A 24,566-nucleotide genomic window follows, 5' to 3' on the forward strand; every position below is an offset into this window, starting at 1 on the left:
TAAGATATTTTCACACTTCAAAGTTGTTAAATATTTACTTTTTTTGATCGTATGTGTACTTTTATGGGTATTTAAATGCTATACGTGGGGGAGCTCGGTACTTCGCTACTTATCTGTCAGCACAAATCAATAGCACAAGTCTATAATATATAATACGGTGATGCAATCGTCCTGCAGCAGATCGCATATTCCCAGCTTTTGCCCGTTAGCTACTCTAGTTTTTTGCTAATGCAATTATCTCCGGGCCGTGTGTTCGCACATTTCTATGGAAGTGCTAACAGAGCACATGATGTTGTGGACATGCCAAAAAATTATCACTGGAAATCTATACTATGTATATGCATGTGCACAATGTTTAAACAAATTGGAGCAGGCGAGCAGGCGAAGGGTGGGAAGGGGAATGGAAATGGCAACAGGGAGCAGGGCAACAAAGAGTCGTGTGTCATGCCAAATCACCGTCGCCCGTCCGTCCGCCCACACACAAAGACAAACTCAAATACAAATACAAACACAAATACAAAAAAAAACACGAGTGGCATTGCCAATCTAATCAACACGATAATTTTGTGTGTTTGTTATTGCGATACGCTTCCAGAAGGTGTTAAGAATGAAGTATCTTTTGTTACGTACGCTAACTAATTGCTTAATTAAGCCTATCGATCCCCATAACATATTCAAATGTTCTTCAAAGCTCTGTACAGTCTGTACTCTCAAGTGCCTTGCTAGAGCTTAATCGCATCTAAAAATCAAATCAATTGTCGATCTGCCAGGGTATCAAAGTATTCGACCACCGAAGCTGTACTCTTTTCTTCTTCATATTTGTTTGGTGTTTTTTTTTTGTGGTGATTTGTTGGGAATTACCATAGAATATCTTATCGGTGGGACACAGCAACCAAGTCTATTATTGTTTTATATGTTCATTACATTTTCTTATGATTCGACAGGGAGCCCCCTTCTTCATAATTCTCGCGACTGTTGTTCTCCGAGCGGAAGAACACATTAATGATGGCGGTCAGTGCCTGTGTGTCTTCTGTGACCAACTTTACAAGATACTACCCATAGTATGTATATTCCCAACATTCAGGGCTCTGTTCGGCTCTTTAACACCCTCAAGTACACACGCTACCCCATTCTGGAGGGCGGGAATGTTCGCGTGTGTGTGACAAATAGAGGAACTCGAACACCTACATACGTCCTCTTCAAATTGACACGTTTGAAGTGTTGGAAAGCGCGCGCGAAATGTTCAAGCATGGCCCTTTGTTTCGAATAATTTAATTCTTGTGCCGACATGAAAGGGGATTAACAGGGTTTACTGTCAGGCAGGGCAGGCTATAAATAGATATTGAAATTCGCAATGCAAGATGAAAATCCAGACCATAAACCAGAGCAAATGTAGGCAAAAGGCAAAAAAGAAAACTTCCGCTTCTGCAGAGATTCAATCAAGGTCACGGCCCCACAGTTTGGTAGCACTGAACCAGAAAGATTCCAAAGGTTATTTGGGCTATAATCTGAAAGGTTACATGGCAATAAATTACATATAATATCTGTATGAACCATAACCTTGAACGAATTCCAAGATGAGACCACCATCAGCGGCATTTCCGCCGAATAAACGGCTTTCTAGCCACTATAAACCACAATTCATGGCCACTCTGGTTTATGCATACAGCCACATACCCATACCCACACCCATACCAGCCCAGCTCTTGGAAAATCTTCTGCCAATATTCGTATGTGTGGGTGGATTGGTAAAGTTTCTACTTTTAACTTTTAAGCGTTATTTACGACTACAGCACAACCAGTGTGCAGTGGAAGGTGCAATTTAGGGTCCCATGTCCTACATGTCGTGTGTGGGCTTGGCTTGTGGAAGTGTTGGCAAGTAAGTTTGTTTTTCCAACTCAATTACACTCCACTCCCCAAATGAGACCCGTGGGAAGAGAATGGGAAACCCCCAAAGAGCCCCCAGAGGGCAATGCAATGCAATTATCAAGTTCATTGACAACGGACAACGGACCGAAAACCTAAACAGACAACAAGGAGCTAGACAAACAAGAAGTGTTTTAAGGACAAAGTTTGATGGCTTAAATGCAGCAGCAAACAGGGGAAAACGACTCAAATTGCAGTCTCCCAGGGACATCGGGATGCTGGTCCTGGCGCTGTCCCTTCAATTAGTTCCGTGCGACACTTACAGATTGCAAACTTTCTGCCTGAGCGCACTTTCACTTTGCCTTGAAATGAGGGACACGCAGCACGGAGCACGGAGCATGGAGCACGAAGCAGAGAGCAGGGAGCTCTAAGCGAGAGGAAAGGTCTTTGTCCTAAGCTAATATTGCAATTAAAAACTTTTCTTAATTCTGTGCCAGAATCATACATATATATCTAGTGAATGTAGGATATAGGGATAGGGATAGGGATAGCTTGACATTTGCTCCACGTTGCCATCACTAATTTGCGATGACATTTTGTTGGCTCAGAAATCGATAAACGCATCACATTCACAAGTGACACAACAGCAAATTCGAATTTATTTGACTACAACTTAACTAGATGTCAATCACATGTGTGCCTCAATATGGGGGCAACGGGCAACCTCAATATGTTCCACTTCTCTGACACCTGTCAGCAGTGCTACCAGACGCAGCAACGTAAAATATTGTGTCAATGTGTCAATATTTGAAGAATAAACACGTGTGCAATTACAAACTATACAAGTGCACACACACACAGGTGCAGGCACCACCACAGGCACACCCACCGGCTGGGGCAGGGGTACAGGCACACATCGGGCCACTCGACAAAGCCAAGGCAACGGAAGTGCTCCACATTCCGTAAGAGCGAGGAAAAGCGGGGGCAGGTAAGTGGAAGAGACATGGCCCAAAGCAATTTACATGCAATTTTCGCATATCTTCTTCCCTTCTTCCTTCCATGCCACCGGAAGCCGCCAAGGAACGGGGTGGTTGGCAGCTCAGGGTGGTACGAATTTTAAGATGTTTTCCAGTGCCTCAGCCTTAAGCTCTTTTCCTAGCCTTGCGTTTCCCTATCACAATATTCATGACCCAAATTGCATAGTATTTATCCAAATTACGAACCAAATTGCGCAGAAAGTTAAGCGCGATTGGAAAAATTATCAGTCTTAGCTGAACGTCCATATTTATTGGGATTTGCAGCCAGCCAACTGCAAGTTTGATCGATTTGGCATTGGGGCCAAAAGTGAGACGCAGATGGCAGCAGTAGCAAAGGCAGGGGCGCGGAGACAGCAACTTTTTATGGCCGCAAAGCATCGACTAAGCTCTTGTCTTGGCATGCCACAGAGAAGGCCGCGACAAGGCCTTAATTATTGTACAAGGCCCCGCCCAGAATGAGAGTTTAAGCCAGTTCATGGAACGATTATATCGCCACACACATATCAAATGGGAGGAGCTGCTCCCCCATTGAGCTACATATGCTTTTCCAACATTTTATGACATTTAACAGCTGCAATAACAAACCAAAAGAGGGTTTCCTCCCAAATCTCTATTTTCTGTGTCGCATTTCCACAGCAAACACTCTTTTCTGACACATTTCCGTTTCAGGGTAACACTTTCGACGCAATTTGTTGCCCTTTAATATGCATATAAATACTCACTTAAGGCTTGCTTATAGTTTTGTTCGCCCACACGACGCATACGTAATATTGTGCGCGGGAAAACCGAACTTCCGGCGTCAAAATTTTAATGAAATATTATGAACCACTGCTCAATTGCTGTTTCCGACAAATTAAACGGAAAATTTACATATATTCCATTATTTATTCAATAGTTCTCTAATATGAAATATCTTTCCAGATCTACGCACAGCATTCGATCTATTAGACAGAAACCGTGACGGACGCGTCACCGCCAACGAGCTTCAGTTTATGCTCAAGAACCTGGGCATAAATGTGCGTGATGAAATCATACACGATCTCATCCGTGAGGCGAGCCATTCAGGTAAGTGCCACTCAACAGCAACAGCAAAGAGCAACAGCAACAAAGTGCTTGCTTGCCACTTCAGGCCCTTCTTCTCTGTGACAAAAAGCCCACCTGTGGACACTGAGTGCAACAGTTAGTCCCTTCCTATGAGAGCTGGTACAGCTGGTCTGCAGGGCTCTTTAATAATTCAAGCTACGCTGAAAGGCAGTGCGAAGGCGGACTGGAAACCGTAATTAAGACCAGCCGAGCATGTCAAGTGGTTTTGCTGTCATTTAATCAAGTTTAGACTTGGCCGAGCGTCCCTCTGCAGGTGAAATGTGGTTGCTTTTGTTCTCGTGGAACTCTCCAGGCCTGACATTTCCCTTGGACATCAGGAATATCAAATAAAAGCAAAGTTTAATCTAAGAATAACAGGAAGAAATAACTTTATTGCATGCGGCCCCAATAAGTATGCTAGGAAATATTCGAGTACCCTCTCCTTTTGGCGTACTGTCGTATATTGAGCTTGGGGTAATTTATGTCACAGTTTTAAGATATATTCGGTGCAGGCGATAGCCAAATTCGAGTAATTTGGTTACTGATTCCTTTGATTTGTATCCGCAAAATTATATCAGAGGGTATCTTTTAGTGAGATAAACTGAACTAAACCGTCTTGTATTATTTGTAGACCGGATAAGTCGCAAGACTTGGTCCATCCGCCTTAAGCCGATTTGTTGCAGTGCCACGCCGGTCCGGAAGTTTTCTTATTTAATTTACTTGTTAGAAAAATGCTATTTTCCACGGCCATGAATATGAGTAGCACTCTGTGGGAGTGTGGCAGTGTGGCAGTGTGGGTGCTGCTATCTTATTGCATTCTTGGCCGGCCTGTGGAAAGTGTACCCTATTTACTCTACATGTCAGCTCTTCTTTTTTTTCGTAGCATATGTCTTGCATATTTTTCAATCAAATTAGGGCAACCTGTCAGAAAATTAAATTTGCATTAAAATGCTTGTTTGTTGTCTAGACGAATACGTATTCATGTCAGGATACATCAAAATGTATCCTTCCCATATACATATACATATACATATACATATACATATACCAGTATTGGCGAGTGCATGATGGGGGCATGGCCTTCAGGCTCGTTTGTGTCAAGTGTGTCGGCAGCAAATTGAATTCCATTCAAGCGCCTTTTGGTCCAGGTAACTTCAATATTTGCCCGATGCATTAGGAGCCTTATCGATGGAGGCTTTCCAGCAAATTCTGTTAATTTAAAGGAGGTCACGTACACTGATAAGGCGGTGGAGCATTGGAGCTATGGAGCAGATGTCACGGACATTTATCATATAAAAGCAGGCAACTGTTGCTGACAGCCACTGCCCACACCGAGGCATATATAGCAGCCAGGAAGATAGAGAGAGAGAGAGAGAGATAAATCGTGGGGAGAGACCTGTTTTGATGACTGCCACCGGCAGACAAATGTTGCGGCACTAACGCCCCGAGTTTCGTATAGGCACATGTGCCTTGTCTATAGATATCCTGCAAGCATACAACAATCCAGAACGCGAACACAGGCAGCGACACGTGCGCGACAGACGGTATGGAAAAATGGTTGGATATCTGTACTGTTGCCTATAATGAAAGACAAAAACAGAGCTGTGGTGTTAGCTGTGTCAAAACCAGACTTGGCAACACTATCGTTTGCCATTTCTGAGCTTATCAACACTGGTAGCCCTGCTCAACACTGGTTTTTTCTCCTAATGTGCAATAATAATAGAGACTCAGATTTCTAGAAAACTCAGTCAATAGAATGCTATTAGAGAGGTTTATTCTGTCCAGCAAGGATAGCACATTAGAATTCTCTAACAAGTTTCTGTATCGGAAAATGTAAAACTTTTAAAATCGTATTCTAAAACGGCCTTTGAACCGCATCTCATAAGTAACCAAAGAACATAACCGGCTACCAATAACCCGAGAAGTGGCGAACAAACTGCTCAAGAATGTCCTGAGTTTGGCCCCAAGACAAAGACACACTTGCCTTTGTCTCCCCATAAAGTTTTTGTTTGTCTTTTTGATTTCGATTAAGGCCAAAAGCTGTTGAATGCGCACTTTACGGCTTCATTAACATTCCTTACCTATCTCCCTATCTCCCTACCTCCCTACCTCCCGCCCTCAAAGGGCCGGCATGACTGTGATTTGGAAGTTCTGACGCTGCCAAATGGACACCTGGCTGCGGTCCTTATTTATGCGTGTCTTTATGGGGCTGGGTCGGGCCAGGAGCATTCAACAGTTTTCCTTTTTCTGCTTTCTACCCCTGACTAGGGTCAATTGTGGGGTCAGGTCAGGTCAGGTCAGGTTGGGCAACACCATTGATAATTTATGTGCGCCGAGACTAAGCCTGGACACTGGTCGGCGTTTAAAAATAATTGTCGATGCTTTCAGGCTACAATGAAATTAATTTCAGGCTCTATTCGAGGCCAGCTGATTTTCTCGTGTTGTTGGCACAGATGCGGCAGCGATTTTGTGGTGGACATAAAGCCATAAACGACAGCCGCGAGCCATTAAATTTCCGATTTGCCAGTGGTTAAGTGTCAAAGGCAGGCCCATGGGGAGAGGCCATGTCATGTTAAATTAGTTTGCCCCTGGCCATTGGACAGCAGTGTGTGGAGTGGAGACCGCAGTTCGAAAGCAGAACAGAACGTTTTTCCCATTAGCAACAACTGTCGGGCAACCACCACCAGCCACCCACCACCCACCACCTACCACCCGCCACCCTTTCAAGGCCGATTTCAAATGGAAATGAAGCTCTAATCGAATCACAATGAAGAGGCCACCGGGAAATCTGCACAAGTGGCAGCCCCCAATTGGAGGGCAGCCCTTGGAAAGGGCCCAAATTAAATACAGCTTAAAATACCAAGGAAAAGCCGAGAAATTCCCCGAACGTTTGGCCGAATATTGCAGACCAAGTGAAATGGAAATGGGAAATGGCTGCTTCAGTAATAAAGAAATCCCCCAAAATGGGCAACCGACAGAAAGTGAGTTTTTCCAAACGAAATGCTCGTAAAGAAGGGCTGGGGCCAGAGGGAAAAGAGAGGAGCAGCTTTGGGGCTGCAGCTAAGTTCAAAGTTCAGTTTGAGCCTTGAACTGCATTCCTGGCAGACAGCAGACAGCAGCCAGCAGCAAATCAGAAGGAATTCCTTTCAAAACAAAACATTGCGCATACGCAACGTTGGTCAGGGACAAGTGGACAGAAACATTGGAGAATGCTTTGGGCCAGATTTAATTAATGGCTAAACTACAAGGTAATTTATTTGCCATCACAGACAGCCATTGGCTTGTCTGGAAATGGGTGTGTGTGTGCCTGTGTGTGTTAGCCAACTTTTATTGCATGCTTTACTACCAGCTCAAATGTGTCCAAATTACACGTACCCGGAGGGTGGAAGGGCCTTCCAATCCGCAAAGCAACAATCAAACAGGAGCCACACACAGACATGCCAACCACCTTCCTCCCCCCACCGCTCCACTGTGCCGTGCCGTTCTGACTTCCGTTTCCGCTGGCATGAGGTCAGCCGTGGCAAACAGGAATGGGACCAGCAACAGCAACAGCAAAGCAAAGCCACAGTCACAGCAACAGAAGCATCAGCCAGCCAGCAGCAGGTACATTTTGCCAATAATTGATTACATTTTGGCATGAAGTTGGTGCCACACAACAACACCTGCTCCTACGTGGCACTCCCCTGTGGCATTGATTTGTGCCCCGACGAGATGCACTGCCACAACCGCAGTTGCAAGTTGTCGTTGCCTGGCAGACTCTAAATGGGATGAGATGGGTTGAGATGGGTTGAGAGGTAATGAACAGCAAATGAATCTGTGATTGGCAAAAGGGTAATTGAAAATGAGAGCCAAGACTTAGCTAAGCATACCTACTAATTCTACGAGCCGGATATGATGTGGCCTGAGATGGCAGTCCTGTAGACAATTAGAGTGTTAGTCGAGTAATGGTGTCGATAAGATACACACTTATCGATCATCTCGAACATATAGAGCTCCTTTTGCAGTTTCCAGCCATCGATCAATGACAAGCTTTTGGAAATATTCGTTTCTCTGCTTAACGACTCAACCAAGCGACGACATCTGTATGCAGAGAAGAGACATGGACACACATGGAAGGATGGGACATTGCTTATGCAGGATACATTTTGGTGGCACTGCCAAGATGTGCCACAGAAATAGTGCCGCTGTTGGAGACGTCCTCGCCCTCACTGGCAATGCCGTAGAATGTCCTTATTGCAGATGGAACGAAAAACGACGACAATGGCGGCAGCATCAGCATCTACACAACAGCGCCATTTTCATTATCCTTGGACTTGTCCTTTTTTGTCCTTTTTTGCAGGCAGTACAGAAAGAGACGCAGCCATGAGACACAGAGGCAGACACAGAGGCAGAGATAATGTGCATGGGGCGAACAAACATTTAGTTTTGTATTTAAAAAAAAAAAAGATACGAGGAAAAGGAAAATATCTCAAGGATAAAGGATAGGCATCTCTGAAAGAATATGAATCTTCCGCCACGAGCACGAGCACGAGCACGAACACGGACACACAGACACACAGATGCAGACTTGATCAAGAATGCGGAACATACCGGCTGGCATACCCGTTTTCCCCTGGCAAATGACAACCAAAGCCTAGGGCTCAGAGGTTGAGGGGTTGTATGCCGGCCGCTAAGCACAAATGAAAATATTTTTCATGCAACCAACACAAAAATGTCACACAGATGTCAGAGGAAACAACAGCAGAAAGACCAGCAGCAGAGCAGCAGACTGAGCACCAGGAAAATGGCAAACAATGAGCTCTGCGAACTAGGACGATGACGGGGTTGATGGGGATGATGATGGGGAGCGGGAGCATGGGCTTGAGCCAAGTCATGTACGAGTATGACCATTCATGGCTATACGGGTATGTGTATGCCGACATATGAACAAATACTCTAAGCAATCATCATGGCCTGATGGAATAATATTTGTCCCGAGTCCGGAGTTGAGTTGGGACCTCGTTATGTACGTTTCCACGGGCCGAAGGCACTGGCTGTGATGGCACTGCATTGTCTAATTGATGCGAGTGTCCGGGCATCGGGTTTTATGACCTTTAATGCTTTTTTGATGCCAAACCAACAACCAAATGCCACTCAATGGCTCAAAGCCAGCAGTCCGTTTCGTAATTACCCACATTTCAACATTTTCCAGTTTTGGCCTTCATCTGCTCTCCGTCTCTGTTGGTTTTTTCTTCTTTTGTTGGCAAGGCAACGGAGCCAGAGATTGGGTTTTCCTAACAAGCTAAGAAGAACCATGGAGTACAGCTGAAAAGTCCCCAAAGAATGGGTGAAAATATAACCAACTACAGTGTGCTTGAAAAGCATAGAATGGAGGATGGAAATACATGTAATTGGATATCCTTCTGGATGCAGAATACTCTTTGAAGCACTTCAAAGCTGCCTCAAGGATAGCTCATTAAACTAATCCCCACTCTCTGCTGCGATTCGTATTTCAGATATAATTAAATCACTTTTGCCTAATTCTGAGGTTTTATTTCATTTTTGTTCACGACAAACATATTAGCAATTCAAATTTCGGATACGCTGGCCCAAGGGCACAAATTGCAATTAGAAATGGGAATTTTCTCTAGCCCCGAATGTGAATGATATACGGAACTTCACAGCACCCAGCCATCCGCTATCCGCCATCCGCCATAGTTGCCATACTTGCCACTTTCCATTCTTGCCACAGACCAACCGCTCGGCGATTGCCGCAGAGAGATTATCGCAGATTTCAACTTCGTTTTCATTCCCATTTACACCAACAGTTTCTAGTCCCTTTTCCACATTTCTTTTCTGTATTTTTTTCCGCTCTGTTTTTTTTTGTTTCTGCGCCGAAGGTCAAGGTCGAAGACGTGGCTTCAAAGGTTTTCCGGACGCCATATCTTTTGCTCTTAATTGTAAAAGTTTCGAAAGAAGTCCCAAAAAAAGTTGTCTTCCCTTTTTCCTTGGCTGTGAATTAAGCTTGGGATTTGGCTTTAGCTTGTTAGTGCTTGTACAAATCTGTCCGGGAAATGCTTTTCACAATGCCAGCACCTGGACACACTGCACTTTCTGAGCGAGGGACTGTACTTTCCGGCGACTGTACTGCCCCGACAGTCCCATGTTGTCCGGGCAACAATGGAAGGACATCTCTTGGAGCGTGTAAACATTTTCAGCTGGCAGGCAAACAAATGAACAAACAAAGAAATGCACTCAATCTTTTCTTTTTTCTCGGAAAAGCTTAGAATTCTCCCTTTCTCCTTGCTGTCCAATGGCTGTCTCCATCTCCATCTCACGCACAAGCAAACGCACACTCACTCTATCCCGTTTATTGGTTCACTTACAGGAAACGGCTTAATCAACGAGGCCGAGTTCCTGCAATGGGTGGGCAGGATCCAGGCGCTGCGCGATGAGCAGCAGCAGCACGATGATAACCCCAGTAACAGCAAGCCCCTGGACGAGGCCGATGATGTCACCGAGGACTTGATAGCCGCATTTAGGTGAGTGTATGCGTACGCATACCGCCCCCCATGCTCCTTTCTGTCCATCCTTGTCGGAAATCCGCTCTACAAAAAATATGTAAATCTCCTTTTAGAGTATTCGATCGGGATGGGAACGGATTCATAACGCGCGACGAGCTCCAGACCGCCATGGAAATGATTGGCGAGCCCTTGAACGAGCAGCAGCTGGAGCAGTTGCTAGCCATAGCCGATTTGGATCAGGATGGTCGCATCAATTACGAGGGTAAGTCAGTGCAGCCGATAAAGGACATTGCTGACGCTGTCACCCAGTCCGAAGGACACACACATCTAAAAGCCACAAAACAGCTCCATTTACTGCTCTGCCTCTGGCTCCTGTTGCTGCTGCAGCTGTGGCTATGGCTGTGGCTTTGACTCTGACTGTGGATGTGGCAGTGGCAGAGGCAGTGGCTTCCTCTGGGCCCTAATCAAGTCTTGCCATAAAATACATACATATAACCTTGAGCCAATATTTATCCAACCCCCAACCCCAAGCCCACCGACAGCCGAAAATTATTCGCTCATAAATCAGCTAGACAAACGACAAAGTTTATTAACCCCCACAGAAGCTCTTTAATGTGAGTGCATGTTTACTGAATAAGTTTTTATGCCCCTTTCTTGTTGTTGGAACTTTTCGTTTGTTGACGCCACTAAGCCACTACCGTAATCCAATCAGACATTACGAATTTTACGAATTTAATTTCGCTTTACATAACTCTTATAGATATTTTCGAGTACATTTCTTTGGATATTGCCTATGCCTTGTAGTTTTAGTTAAAGACATCAGCGTTATGTTCGCCCTTTGATCCAGTGTCAGATGGCCATTAGGAAACACCTTACCTTAGGCCCTCTCCCTCCCCCATCTCCACCCCGTCTGCAGCAAGAGCGAAAAAGGGCAGTACAGCATTCCCTTGGGTGGCATTAAATTGGTTTAATAAACTTAAACTAATACTGCCACATGCACAGACACGCACAAACAACTAGCTTGGGATCGAGTGTCCTCAAAGAGTGCGCGTGTGTGCATTGTTTTTATTTTATGAGTATGTAAGTGTGTGTGTTGTCTGTGCCTCCATCGGTTTGGGATTCCCTTGTATTGTGTTGTATCATTAGGTTCATATGCCATCGCCTTGCTAGTTGATAAGTTGGCCTTGTAACGCATTGACATGCATGTCGCCACACCCAGTCCAGTAAACAGTAACGTCCAGTAAACCCACAACCGCACTAGCACCCGCACTAGCACCCGCACTAGCACCCGCACCCGCCAGCCATTTGTTTGCTGGCATCTGCAATTTATTTACTCATTTTGTCTTTACCCTATTTACTTTACACCGGCCTCATCTGCCTGTGATAAGCACTCAAAGAATTTGTACATGGTACTGTTACTGCTACTGATGTCCGTAGACTATTATTGGTCTGGATCAATTGCCAAGTCAATCAGCATAGAAACCTCAGTAGATATCTTTCCTCTCTATATACCCTCTATTGAGGGTATTCCATATTCGGAGTACCGACCATGGATAGTAGCTCCCTTACTCACATTTTGTTTGGCATTGTTTTCTGTTCGTTCTGCTGACACTGCAATGTGCTGGAGGATTGGCCAGAGCAACACGTATACGTACACCCCTGGTGGACCCTACTTGGTGTCAAGCTCGTAAAAGTGTGGCTTGTCGAAGGTGTGAGGAGGCGTAATCACCAGCTGGAGGCGACGTTTTGTGCAGTTCCGATGTGTCCTCTATTAAAGGATTTAGGTAGAATGGGTGATTGGGAGAAGTTGTCAAGGGAAATGATTTCCAGTGATAAATATTTGTGGGGGAATCCTTTGAGAGCTCCTGAGCTCGCTAGAGATCATTACTAGACCCCACTTTTCATCCAACTTTTTAATAAAAGAATGAGATTATGTGGGTGCTTAACATACATTTTTCCACTCATTCATTTTTCAGGAAAACTTGACCATTGTTTGCACAGCTTCACAGCAATTAGAATTAATGGACTTCTAACGCCTATTTTGTTCTTGATTTAATTACAGAATTTACGAGACTTCTGCTGTAAACATTTTCAGCCCGGAATGGATGGTCAGCAAACAACTACAAAAATTAGAAATGGAAAACAACGGGAAAGGTTAACCATTTAACATACACAAGTGTTAAGCTATTATGGATATACTCAGTCAACCGAAAAATTATTATGAAAAAGAAATTTGCAGAGTGAAAAATTGCAAGCAAAAATTACTTAATATTTTATACAAAACTAAAGGAAGAATTATATTTATACAAACAGCGTGGGAGAAAGTGCAAGGCAGGCCATACACACACACTCACACCTACACTTAAACACATTTTACATTTTACACACGCACACACACACATATTACAAAAATTAGCTTTGAAAGTTTTTTCGATTGTAAAGAGTAATATATTCGTTTAAGTACTTGAATCGAGAACCACCCAAAATGAAGTGGAAAACTTAGGATTATAAGTTGTTTTTTTTTTTTTTGTAAGTTTGTGGAAAAATTATTTATAGATTATACACACACACTCACACAGCATACACACAAAACAACCAAAACAAAAAAACAAACAAAAAAGAACATATATATTCATATTCGGATAAGTCTGAGAGCGTGAGTGATATTGTGTTTAGGGTGATGGATGCAACAAGGGGCATACATAATAAAATATATACATACTATGTAAAACAAGAAATTATGAAGAAAATCCCTAGGTGGATTCATATATTTGTATCTTATTAAATGTAGTTATGCTGCTTTCAACGTATGCGTGTTTCAAAATCCCCCAAAACAGTTGTTTTCAAAAAGTTGTTAGAATAAGAAAATAAATGTTAACAATTTATATAAGAAAAAGTCCAAACGGAAACCTATTTCAGTTGGAAATAGTACTTGGAAATGAACGAAACGAATAAACAAAAGCCCCAAACAATATTGAATGTTAAAGAAAAAACTAAAGAAGAATATATGTATGAACTATACTCGTATAATATCGTATTGTATTAATGAAACAGCCCAATTTGCGGATCCAAATCAATTGATCCAGTTCAAAATCTAGTCAAATTAGTTTGGAATAATTTCTTTAGGTTTCTGTTTTTTGATTCCAAGCCAAAATTCAAAGTCCATTACATATTGCCGTCCCGGCTTAGCCATAGTTCAAAAAAACTACAAGTAATACCTTTTTTTACAAAGATTTTCACTAATCCATAGGACATGAAGGTTTCAAATTAGTTTTTTATTCATTTGCATTTTTCATTTCCTTTTTGATAAAAAAAACATTTAGGAGAAGACAAAGAAATGGAGAGGAAAATTCAAAAAAAGTGCTCTTTTGAAACATCAGTAAAGTGAAAATTAAAAATATATATGTATTTATATTTAGATCATTGTATGAATCGTACGAGAGAGGCGGGAAAAGTGCACAGACAGCAAATAAGTTTATAAATCAGGTCAAAGGTACAAATAGTCAAATGGGAATCACAAGGAAAGCTAACCACAAATTTTTGTAGGGTATTTACAAAAACTGGACAACTTCAAGAGCAGGAAAATTAAAACCAAATAAACCGAAAACAAAATCAAACAATACAATTTTCAAGTTATTCAAAACTGTTCTATATAAAGGATCTTTATGCATATACAATGTATGTATGTATGTATACCATACCATACCCGATCCATGTCTTTAATTCAAGTAGTTTTTTATGACCTCTAAATGTGCTTGAATACCTAATGCAGAATACCTTATGTAACCCAACAATTTACGACTACTACTTAAATAAACATTTGCTGTTTACGTTTAATGTCAAACTATCTAAATTATATGTATACTACTATATACTATACTATATACTGGACAACGCAGAACACATGAATTAAGACACTATCTATATGCATATGAGTACTTGAAGCGGTAGGAGTTTCGTTAAATTATGATTTCATAATTTATAACTACGAATGCAAGATGACGAGCGATCAAGATACGATATAATAAACTCCGGTACACCAACGCTCAAAAAATGTTTTATTTCTCTAAATAAATGGATCCGGGTAGGCCCTGTCAAATTCAGAAATTCATTCATTCATATTCTCTTCTTCGCAGAACTGACAACAGCTTACAATATATTTTACAGAAAAAATTCGCAAATAAACTTTACGAAACACAATAAGTTGCAGAGAAAAAATGGTGAGTTACAAGGGGAAAAGCTTGTTTTTGTGGATTGTGATGTCAGAGAGTCGATACATATATGATCGATTTCTATGTAAATTCAATGCATATGCAAACAGCAAAATTCAGCTCGTTGAAAGTTACGGTTTTTTAAATTTGAACTTGAATGGTCCTCAAATGCGTTAGTAGATTATTCACGTCAGAGTGCTTTCGGCTTTCTCTTAAAGCCTAGTAATCAGATCGAGCAAAAGTGTACGCGGCAAAATCAGGGCTGATATTCGTATAAAACCGATAAGAAACAAAATGACAATACAAATTTTTGCTGTTGAACTTTTTAGTTTAAACCTTGTTTTAGTCAAAATACAATAAATGGGATTACTTAAAAGTAATTAATCTTGTAGAAAATTTATTCATCAATAGGATTAGACTATGTGGGCGGGGTTGAGGGTCTTAGTTAGCAAGAAATATTCAATGGAATATCAAAATTGAGCATTACGGACGATTACTCTTACGTTTTTTTTTTGTTTGACATTTATTCGCTAAAACGTTTCTTTAGGCAACATTCAATAATATAAAGTATTTAAAATAAATCAGTAAAGTAGAAAATAGGTTCATTAATAAGAAATAATTATTTGGGAAGGGCTTAGAGATCTATCTAGCAAGTAATATTCCACGGAATATCAAAATCGAGGAATATAGTGTCCAATCCTTGACGGAGAACGATTAACCCACTGTAATCATTTTAGCGCAGTTCAGGTGAAAGTTAGCATTGTTATTTTTAAGTTCAGATGAAAGATGGCACGAATCTAGAAGAAGAATTTACAATCGTTCATATTTTCAGCCATTAACCTCAATTAGTTGAACTATTTCAATAGAGCGGGCTGAAGTGGGCTAAGTTCGTTTTTTCATCATAACGAGATGCTATATTGTTGTTGAAGAGCAAAAACAGCAATCGCCGTAGCAAGAAAACAAGTCAAGTATTTACATACCAGTCAAGTAAAAAATGTATTCATAAATCGTATAAAATTATTTGGGCATGGCTAAATCTTCCATATAGCTGATATTCGAGGGAAGATCAAAATTGAGGGAATCGTCGTATTTGTTGAATCGGTAATGGCCCGGTTGACAACATTTAAATCCTTGTCGCTCACATTCAAAAAAGTTAGATTTGGCGCGCACCACTCGTAACCAGTCGATAGTATCGATAACCGAACTTTAATCGGGTAATGAGTTTTATTCCATGCACACATACCCTGGGGGGAATGGATGTTATCGAATTGTGAATATGTTTCTCATCCCAGGCAAAAACAAATTATTTTCAATATATTTTAATATTATTCAATATTATTTAATATTATTTTCAATATTTCAACGATATTTTAAAGCTTATTGTCTTCTTGCAGAGACCTAGAATAGGTATCAGGATCGAGATCATATACTCATCACTTTTCATATACATGAATATGTCTAAAAAATGTCAATTTGAGAAAAGGTCTTTATTAGTTACGTTTTATCTTCATATCAATATTTATACTTTCATATAAAATTAACAAAATAGGGTATACAAAGGCCTATACTACGGCTTACACGCAATATAGCGACTCTTTTTTTGTTGAACTTTTTCGTTTAAACCTTTTTTTACAATAAATACAATAAAAGCAAAGATTAAAAACTATCAAATGTAGAAAATTTATTCATCAATGGGATAAAACTATGTGGGCATTGCTGAGAGATTTAGTTAGTCAGCATTATTCAATGGAATATCAAAATTGAGCAATATGAACGAATTTCCTTTTTCGTTTGTTTTGATTGACCTATGTCGCTACTTGTTTTTTGTTTGACTTATTTCGCTAAAACCTCTTTTTACGCAAAATGCAATAAAAGCCAGTGTTTAAAATAAACCAGTCAAGCTGAGAATAGTTTAATAAATCGGATATAATTATGTGGGCATTGCTAAATGTTCTATCTAGCCAGTAATATTCAGCGGAATATCAAAATCGAGAATATGGTTTCCAATCCTTGACGGAGAACGATTAACCTATTATAAGCCAAGGGGGTGTTTCAATTTTCCACTGAAAAGAATGAAAATTTAATCATTTACAATCAGTAATATTTTCCGCCATTTACCTCAAGTAGTTAAACTATTTAATTAGAGGGGGATTTAGTGGGCTAAGACGCTTCCACGGTTATTCTGTGCTTCCCACTATCGCCCACTATCGAAACATTGAACCATCGATAGTTTAGTAGCGCGATAGTGCCCTACCATCGATAGCTCTCCACCTCTACACTGTTCACGAGGCCCATAAAATCAATTATTTTTACGAACACCGAACGAAAAATTTGTGTCGAAGCTCAATTAAATGCAAGTGAATACTGCATTTAACGTCCGTTGTCTGCGTTAAAGTCTCCCTGTCCAGTGTGCATCATATTTAAACGGGTTACGATTACGTTACCCAACGATTTCTTAACGTGTGTTAAAATAAAGCCGCAAAGTGGATACCGAAACTGTGAAAATCGAGGATTTGATGGACTCTGATCCTGAAATTGAGTTCATTGAAAAGGATAGTGGCATGTCGTCGTTAGGCGGCAGCAAAGATGAGACGCCAGAACGTCGCACAGTGGCCACTGTAAGTAAAAACGTGGTTCCCATTGCCTTCACACTCCCCTCCGTCTTATCGTGCTCACGTAATGGCCGCACCGACCGACCTGCTTACCAGCAGCTATCACAGCTGGTACTCGTAGAACGTTTGCCCCAGCTAGCTATACATGGATACTAAATACAAGAATACTGGTACACACTTTCTAATGACTTTCATCTCCTTGCAGGCATCCGCTGAGCAGCCAGTACGCGATGAGGAGAACTACGATGATGTAAGTTGGCGCATGGCGCATGGCAAGATGTTTGTAAACATGCAGCTCGACTATGGAAGAATACAAATTGGAGCGTGCTATAACCTCAAACTTTCTATTTATCCCTCATCCTCAAGGAACCCGACGAGACGCTAAGCGAGCGCTTTATTGGACTGACGGAGATGCTCCCCGGGTCGGTGCGCACTGCGGCTTGCACCGTCGCCGACACAAGCGTGAAGACCTGCAAGGGCCTCTTCTCGTTTTCGCGCAACGCTGCTTGGATCTTTTTTACTACATCTATCATTATGTTCGCGCCGATCGTCTTTGAGACTGAACGCGCCACTATGGAGGAGCTGCACAAGTCGCAGCAGAAGCAGGTGCTCCTCGGGCCGAGCAGTGCAATGGCTTCCACTCCATCTGGGCCTACGCCCCATCTGCCATTGGTTCGTTAAGCCATTAACATTAGCTCTATAACCAGCTAGAGTCCGTGTTTGGGACACGTTAGCCTAAGTTTGTCCAATATCAATTAATCCCAGTTGAAGGCAAAACGGAGGTCACGCCCCTCCATACCACACCACACCACAACCACAGACAAAACAGACACACAGCAAACGCCTTAAGCATTTACGCTGCATCCCCCATATCCCCGACACTGCAGCGTTGCGAGTGGGATGGAATGCCCCCAAATTTGTCCACAATAAAAACTCATCTCCGGCATTCTCTTCAAACAGTTGCGAAACTTCTGATAGGTTTTAGTTTTGTAGTTGGTGTAGAGTGTATAAAAAAGGAACAACTACAATTTAAACAAATTAATAAAACTATGTTTATTAAGAGTTAAACGACAGATTCCCACTTTTCTCCCCGTTCAGGGACTACCGAGGTATTCGCGCGGTATGGGATGATCCGTGAAATAGCGCCGAAACTCTCCGGCGTACTTGTTCCTCAACGTCCGTTCGCCAAACTCGTTGAATCGCTGCGCCAGGAAGACGTACACATCCAGCACTTTGGAATGGGCTTGCAGTTTCTTAAAGGATTTAGCAGCTCGCTCCAGAAGGTCCAGCGACTTCATCAGTTGGCCCTTGCGAGCCTCCACATTGTTGGGCGTGACGGCCAGGAGGCAGCGAACAAACACAAAATCCGTCCTGGCCCGCTCGAAGATCCCGCCGTTGGTGTGAATGTCCTGCATAGCACGCTTGATAGCCTGATAGGCCTTCTGGGGCAAGCCCAGGAGCAGGAGCTGCTGGGCCAGCAGCATGTCGACCAAGGCCAGCTCGTAGTCCATCTGTGCTTCGGCCATTTCCTCGGCCACACTCATCAGAAGCATGGTTGTTTCGCTGGAGAAGCGACCCTCGGCCAGACCGCAGTATCCCAGCATCACCTTGATGCGCATACGCAGAAGGAAGGGCAGTTCGGTCTGCGTGACCAGATTATCCAGCAGGCGACGCGCGTTGAAGAACTCCCTTTTGGCAACATAGATGGAAGCCCTCTGCATCAGGGCATCCGATATATCCAGAAGATACAGCTGGTCGCAGGCCTTCAGGGCATCGTGCCAGCGACACTGATAGATGCCCGCCTGGATGATCACATGGCACTGGCTTATCATCCAGCCCTCGGCGCTGGGCAAGCGCGGAAAGCGGCACCTGCCGCGATCCAGCAGCAACCGCGACATCTGGGGCTTACCCTGCAGCTGCAGCCACAGCGCATAGCTGGCCAAGGCACTGCCCAAACCGGCCGAGCCGTTGCTAAAGCGATCCCGAGCAGTGAGTAGCAGTTGGGAGTAAAGAGCCGACACCTCGTGCCGGCCATAGGCTGCCCAGACGGCGCTCCTCAGCGCTAGGGCCTCGGAGGCGTGGTCCACGAAATTGTTGCGGTTGGTGAGATTATCGCTGTGATGGAGCAGGTCGAACAGGCGCAGCGGTTTGTAGCCGGCGACTGTACCCAGCTTGACGGCAAAATGCAGCGCCAGTGTGTAGTTCTGCAGCAGCGAGCCGTCCACTTCATTGGCTTCGGACACACTGCGCCGGACTGTGGACAGCGGCAGCTCGTCGCGCAGTAGACAATACCAGGTGTTTGCGAGATTGAGGCTTCTTTTGTCCCCGTGCTCTTGTGCCAGCATGATGCTCTCCCTGAGGGCTGACAGCGCCTCATCGCGGTGCTCGAAAGTGGCATGCAGCACGGCCAGATTAATGCAGAAATACTGATATCCCTTCTCCTGGCTCATCAGACGTACGGGGCTGCGGTCCAAGGCGCGATGTAAGGCAGACAGCGAGTTGTAGAAGTCCCTCACCCGCAACTGGTTCATGTAGCCGAGAAAGTAGGGGGTCGTCGTCAGCGGAAGATCCTGTATCATCTCTTGCACCTTTCGCTGAAGCTCCACGGGCGACAAGGAGTGCCTTTCATTTCTCTCCAGCAGCTCGGACTGTTTGTTGATGAAGTATTTGGCCTGCTTGGGTGCCCACTTGCTTAAGAGATTGCGCCCGTCCGCACAGCGCCCCACAGCATCATCGTTTTTCTTCTCTTCCTCGGTGGACTTGTCCTTGGCGAGTGGGGGAGGCGTCTCCTCCCTGTGCAGCACTCCGCCGGCAACTGCCTTACGTGGCCCTGGGCCCGATGCCATGGCACACACTCCACGCTCATAAAACGAACAAATGCTGCGATACATGTCCATCATGTCGGAAAAGCTGAGCCGTTCCAGGACCACACCTACGCGACGCACATAGACGCCCACCATGCTAAACTGGCTGATGCCATAGTTCTCGTTCAGTATCTCGTCTATGTTCTGGATCTCTGCAAAGTCGAACAAGGCCTCTATGCTGCCCGCACAGAACTCGGACATGGCCTTTTCAAACGCTTCCAGCATCAATTTGTCCAATTTGTAGCGGCCTGTGGTGAGCAGGGCGTGCAGCTCGTCGTAGCTCTTGTCTGCCTCCTGGATTAGTTTGAAGATGAGCATGTAAAACATGCGCCGCCTCTGGGGACGCATTGAGATACCTGTGTCCAAGCATACCTTCTTGTTCTGCAAAATTAAGACACAAACATAAGTCAAGAATTGTAACTTTGTGGCGGGAACAAACCAACAAATAAGCAAACCTACAATTACATACTGCTTGAGTAGAACTAGGACCACTATCTTGTGAGCAGTAGGAGATTCTATGCGCGCCGGCAAAAGCTTCGAAGTGGGATCCAAGGTGTCCAGTTCATCATTTAGCTCCGTTGCCATTTTGCTTGGAGGTCTTCAATGATTTGTTTACCGGTAAAATAAACACAAAATACCTAGGTATGTATGTGTGTATGTATGTCAATAGAGGTGGGTGCATGTCGATTTGTATCGAACTATATACGATACTATCGTGTTGACTGGCGCGGCCATATATGCACACATAGAGTATGAGCTGAGCTGTATTTGAAACTCAAGTTTCTGCCTTCTTGATATAACTGCCGCCCCCTTGAATATACATTCAAGCAAAGAAGTTACAGCCCGACTCGTGGCGCTTGGAACGTGCTGGCCACATGCACTTCGAACGCTCTTTCGAAGAAACCAAATCATCAATACTGATATTGCCCTACCCGAACTTCCCACTTGATCAAAGTCCAAGGGAAACTTACGAAAATTACACACAGGGTAAACATACTCTTCCCCAATATGTATTTCTGCTTTGAACGAATGAAAGCACAAAGTTCATTAGTCATTAGTCAACTACCCTTTAAATGCTAACCAAATTAATCAAATGGAATAGGTAATACAGCGTCGAGAACTGCAACGGCAATGTTTTATGAGGCCATTTACAGGACAAATGGGAAGATGGAGCGGCGCTGCCGGGGATAATCTTTGAATTCCTTTTTGTAGTTGCGATGCTTGGCCAAGGCCCAGACCGTCATCTGGAACGCGCCAGCAAAAGCAAACAGATAGGCGGCCAGGCACGAGGTCATCACCGAGTAGGAGACCCAGGCCCCAATCTCGTAGGTGTAGTTCGGGCAAGACACAAAGCTGCAAACAAGGCAATTAGCTTAAAACACAAACTGTGGGGAAGAGTATAAATACTCACTTGAACAACTTGGTCAACGGATTGGCGTCGGCAACTGGAATCCTGCGCACCTTAGTGCCAGGTGGACGCAAATTGCGCAATGCAATGTGTACGGAGAAATTGCCTAATTCGCACAGCTGCAAGGGAAAGAGAATTATTAATCTCCTTGGGGAGACACCATCGCCACCACAGTAATGGCTACGGCTACTCACAGCAAAGGCTCCAAGGGCGGCCCAGACGGTGCACATGCAGGGCGATGTGTACAAAGGATGGTTGACGTGGTACGACACATACGCGGTGAATCCCCAGTAGTAGGTGCAATTTTTGAATAGATTGCGCAACGGCATTGTGGCGTGCGAGAAGCGGTGCACAAAGATCGTCTCCAGCAAACGCTTCACATAGTGGACAGTGTAGCAACCGGCGGCGATACTGCAGAAGATTGGACAAAAGGGAAACGAACGAAAACGGGTTAATAATTATGCATTCGGGTAAAAGCCAGCCAATGCTTGCTTGCGTTTTAGTCACTCATCGCTTTGCATAAGCGGCCCTAGTCGCTGTTGGGTCAATCAGGTCGTATTCAAAAAAATACAAATCGAAAGATGTGCGGCGAAAGTCGCGCCGACACACTCAAAGACACACACACACGGGCCGGTCTACTTACTGGGTGGTGAGGGAGATCGGTGTGCTGGCTGCCTTGCCGTAGATTAGTTCCGGGCGGAAATAGAAAATCAGATACACAATCAGGGGACCGGCGTACTCAGCCAAGAACACCGTCTTCCATCCAATCTGGGGTCCCAGGTCCTTCACAAAGATTTTGTCCCCATTGCGTAGCGACAGCGACTCCACGGTGTCCGTATCCTTCAGGCTCTTGCCACGCGCATCCAGGCGCAGTGACTGGCGGTTGGCGTCCGGAGCCTGCTTCAGGCTTTTCTGAATCAGGGCGCGCAAGTCTCCAATTGGAGTGGCGACCGAGGGCACCTTTACCTTGCCATAGGGCTTGCTGGTCTTGGCACTGAGTATTTCGAGCTCCATTTTTTTTTGCGGCCGTTTGCGAAGTGACTAGAAAATTTGTGTGACCGCGGACTTATCGGTAAGATATACGGTCCGCCCCTCGGAAATATACCAAAACATACCGTCTCATTTAAAAAATATATCGTAAGTATACTGACGAATTTATAAATATTCCTCAATTTTAATATTCCGTCAAATTTTATCAGCTAGATAGAGCATTTAGCCATGCCCACATAATTTTATACGATTTATGAATAATTTTTCTACTTAACTGGCTTATTCTAAATACTTGCTTTTATTGCATTTTGCGTAAAAAAAGGTTTTAGCGAAAATGTCTAGAAAATTTTAGGTTGTTAAAGGCCAGTCACAGTGAAACGTACGTATACACCACACAAAATATTTAAAAATATTCAACGCAGTAGTCATTATTTTTTTATTCAATAGAACATCAATAGATTTACAATAGCCCTTTCCCCCCCCAATTTTCTAGTCAAGCAATTTTCATTGACTGCTAACCTGAAGGAAAACTAGCAGACATTCGAAATTGTCCAAAAAGTGTAAAAGTCTCTAGGGAGCATTATTGGTAAGTAAACCCCCATAAGTGACGTGTATAATGTTTGTTAGCTTTCCTGGAATTCGCGTATTAATTCACAACCATTTCCATACAGTATGGGCTTTAATAAAGCTGCAGTAGTTTTTTTTGTGAAGATTGTATATCAGCTCTGTCATTAAGTGTTGTTGAAAGGCTTATATCTTACGGAAAGTGTTATCATCACAGGCCTTGAACTTACTGTCAAGGATTAGTACAAAGTTTTCATATTTTTTATTTAGTCGTTATCCAGGTCTTGTCTTAAAGTTGTCTGAAAATATTTTAATTTTTTTATTTTGGTGAGTTAAAAAATATACGCCCCATAAAATTCGATTTTTACGTGGCGGTGAATTTAGTGTCAACGAAAACGGATTGATAATAGAACAAATTTCTGAATCGGTCAGTACGGTCAGGTTTTCCGCTCGTCTCACAGCTTCAAAAATAGTTTACAAAAGTAAATTTTTATTTTAATCAGAGCGGGCTCTGAATTTTTGTCAAGCTAAATTTGTTTGATATATGTATGTATATTTAGTTATTTTCAGTCAGTCAGTACGGTCCTGTTGTCTCGAAGTGTTTGAAAATATTTTAGCAAGTTTATTCTGTGGTGAGTTGAATTTGTAAAAAATATTTTTGTTTTGAATTGTTAAAAAAGTTTAGCAGCAGTGGCAATTCAAATCATTGTACGACCATTGTGGGTCGTACATTTCATCGTTAAAGACTGCCACCTTGCAAATTTAATACATTTCATGGTATTCTCTAACATTTTCCAGTATTTTTTAAGACGCGTTATAGTTTCACACTCTTGTGCAATGCACCAATGTAGAAATATTGTAGAAATGCCATTAAGAGCCGTGTCCAAGGCCCAGACCATACCAATTAGTGATCAGCATAAAATTTTTGATCGTTAGCCATAAAAATCCAAATATTTTGAAATATTACGGAAAAAACGGCACACTGGCGCTTCCATGGGGTAAACGGGCAAAAATGTTTGACAATTACACATTTCCCCTTCAGGTGTCGCTTTTGATAATTACATAAAACTGTAGGTTACATGTATCCAATGTGTAGTTAGCGTGTAGTTATCATGTACCAAAGAAATTTCGGTATATTCGTGGGGTATATTTTATCGATAAGCAGAACACACAAATTTAGCGAGAAGAAGAGTTCCAGACTGGCCATTTACGGTATTTTTAATACTTTAGGTATTTTTTTAGGTCAAAAATGAACTGACGGTATATTTACGGTATGTCGGTATATAATGGTATATTTTGTCAATTTCATCAAATTATTTTTTAGCGGTATATAGAAATCCAATAAAAAAATTAAAATTCGTCAGTATATTTACGGTATATTTTTAAAGTGAAACGGTATATTTCTGTGGGTCGGATGGTATATTTTAA

At 43.0% G+C, this 24,566-nt stretch overlaps 4 protein-coding genes across 9 annotated transcripts in view; 2 read left to right on the forward strand and 2 right to left on the reverse strand.

The window, feature by feature from the left end:
• The window catches only part of LOC108153305 (calcium-binding protein E63-1), a 29,365-nt gene extending 14,835 nt beyond the window's left edge, over positions 1-14,530 (forward strand). For all 6 annotated transcript variants that reach the window (XM_017283213.2, XM_017283211.2, XM_017283216.2 and 3 more), the window contains 4 exons: positions 3,825-3,968; positions 10,354-10,507; positions 10,603-10,751; positions 12,552-14,530. In XM_017283213.2, coding sequence (XP_017138702.1) covers positions 3,825-3,968; positions 10,354-10,507; positions 10,603-10,751; positions 12,552-12,574 — 470 coding nt within the window. In that variant the 3' untranslated portion in view covers positions 12,575-14,530. The remainder of the gene's footprint in view (positions 1-3,824; positions 3,969-10,353; positions 10,508-10,602; positions 10,752-12,551) is intronic.
• A 2,419-nt stretch (positions 14,531-16,949) lies between these two features.
• On the forward strand, positions 16,950-18,269 carry LOC108152678 (mitochondrial import receptor subunit TOM22 homolog). The gene is made up of 3 exons (XM_017282175.2): positions 16,950-17,318; positions 17,518-17,562; positions 17,679-18,269. The coding sequence occupies exons 1-3, from the start codon at positions 17,217-17,219 to the stop codon at positions 17,991-17,993; spliced, it is 462 nt and encodes a 153-aa protein (XP_017137664.1). The 5' UTR covers positions 16,950-17,216; the 3' UTR covers positions 17,994-18,269.
• LOC108152676 (anaphase-promoting complex subunit 5) lies at positions 18,259-20,828 on the reverse strand. The gene is made up of 2 exons (XM_017282172.2): positions 20,636-20,828; positions 18,259-20,557 (listed from the first exon to the last, which is right to left on the reverse strand). The coding sequence occupies exons 1-2, from the start codon at positions 20,759-20,761 to the stop codon at positions 18,407-18,409; spliced, it is 2,277 nt and encodes a 758-aa protein (XP_017137661.1). The 5' UTR covers positions 20,762-20,828; the 3' UTR covers positions 18,259-18,406.
• A 336-nt stretch (positions 20,829-21,164) lies between these two features.
• On the reverse strand, positions 21,165-22,632 carry LOC108152677 (very-long-chain enoyl-CoA reductase). Its single transcript, XM_017282173.2, has 4 exons — positions 22,228-22,632; positions 21,779-21,995; positions 21,588-21,703; positions 21,165-21,529 (listed from the first exon to the last, which is right to left on the reverse strand). Exons 1-4 carry the CDS (start codon positions 22,596-22,598, stop codon positions 21,325-21,327), a joined length of 909 nt encoding a protein of 302 aa, XP_017137662.1. The 5' UTR covers positions 22,599-22,632; the 3' UTR covers positions 21,165-21,324.
• Positions 22,633-24,566: the final 1,934 nt, after the last annotated feature.

This window comes from Drosophila miranda, chromosome XR (genome assembly GCF_003369915.1).
Source record: "Drosophila miranda strain MSH22 chromosome XR, D.miranda_PacBio2.1, whole genome shotgun sequence".
Classification (NCBI taxonomy): Eukaryota; Metazoa; Arthropoda; class Insecta; order Diptera; family Drosophilidae; genus Drosophila; species Drosophila miranda.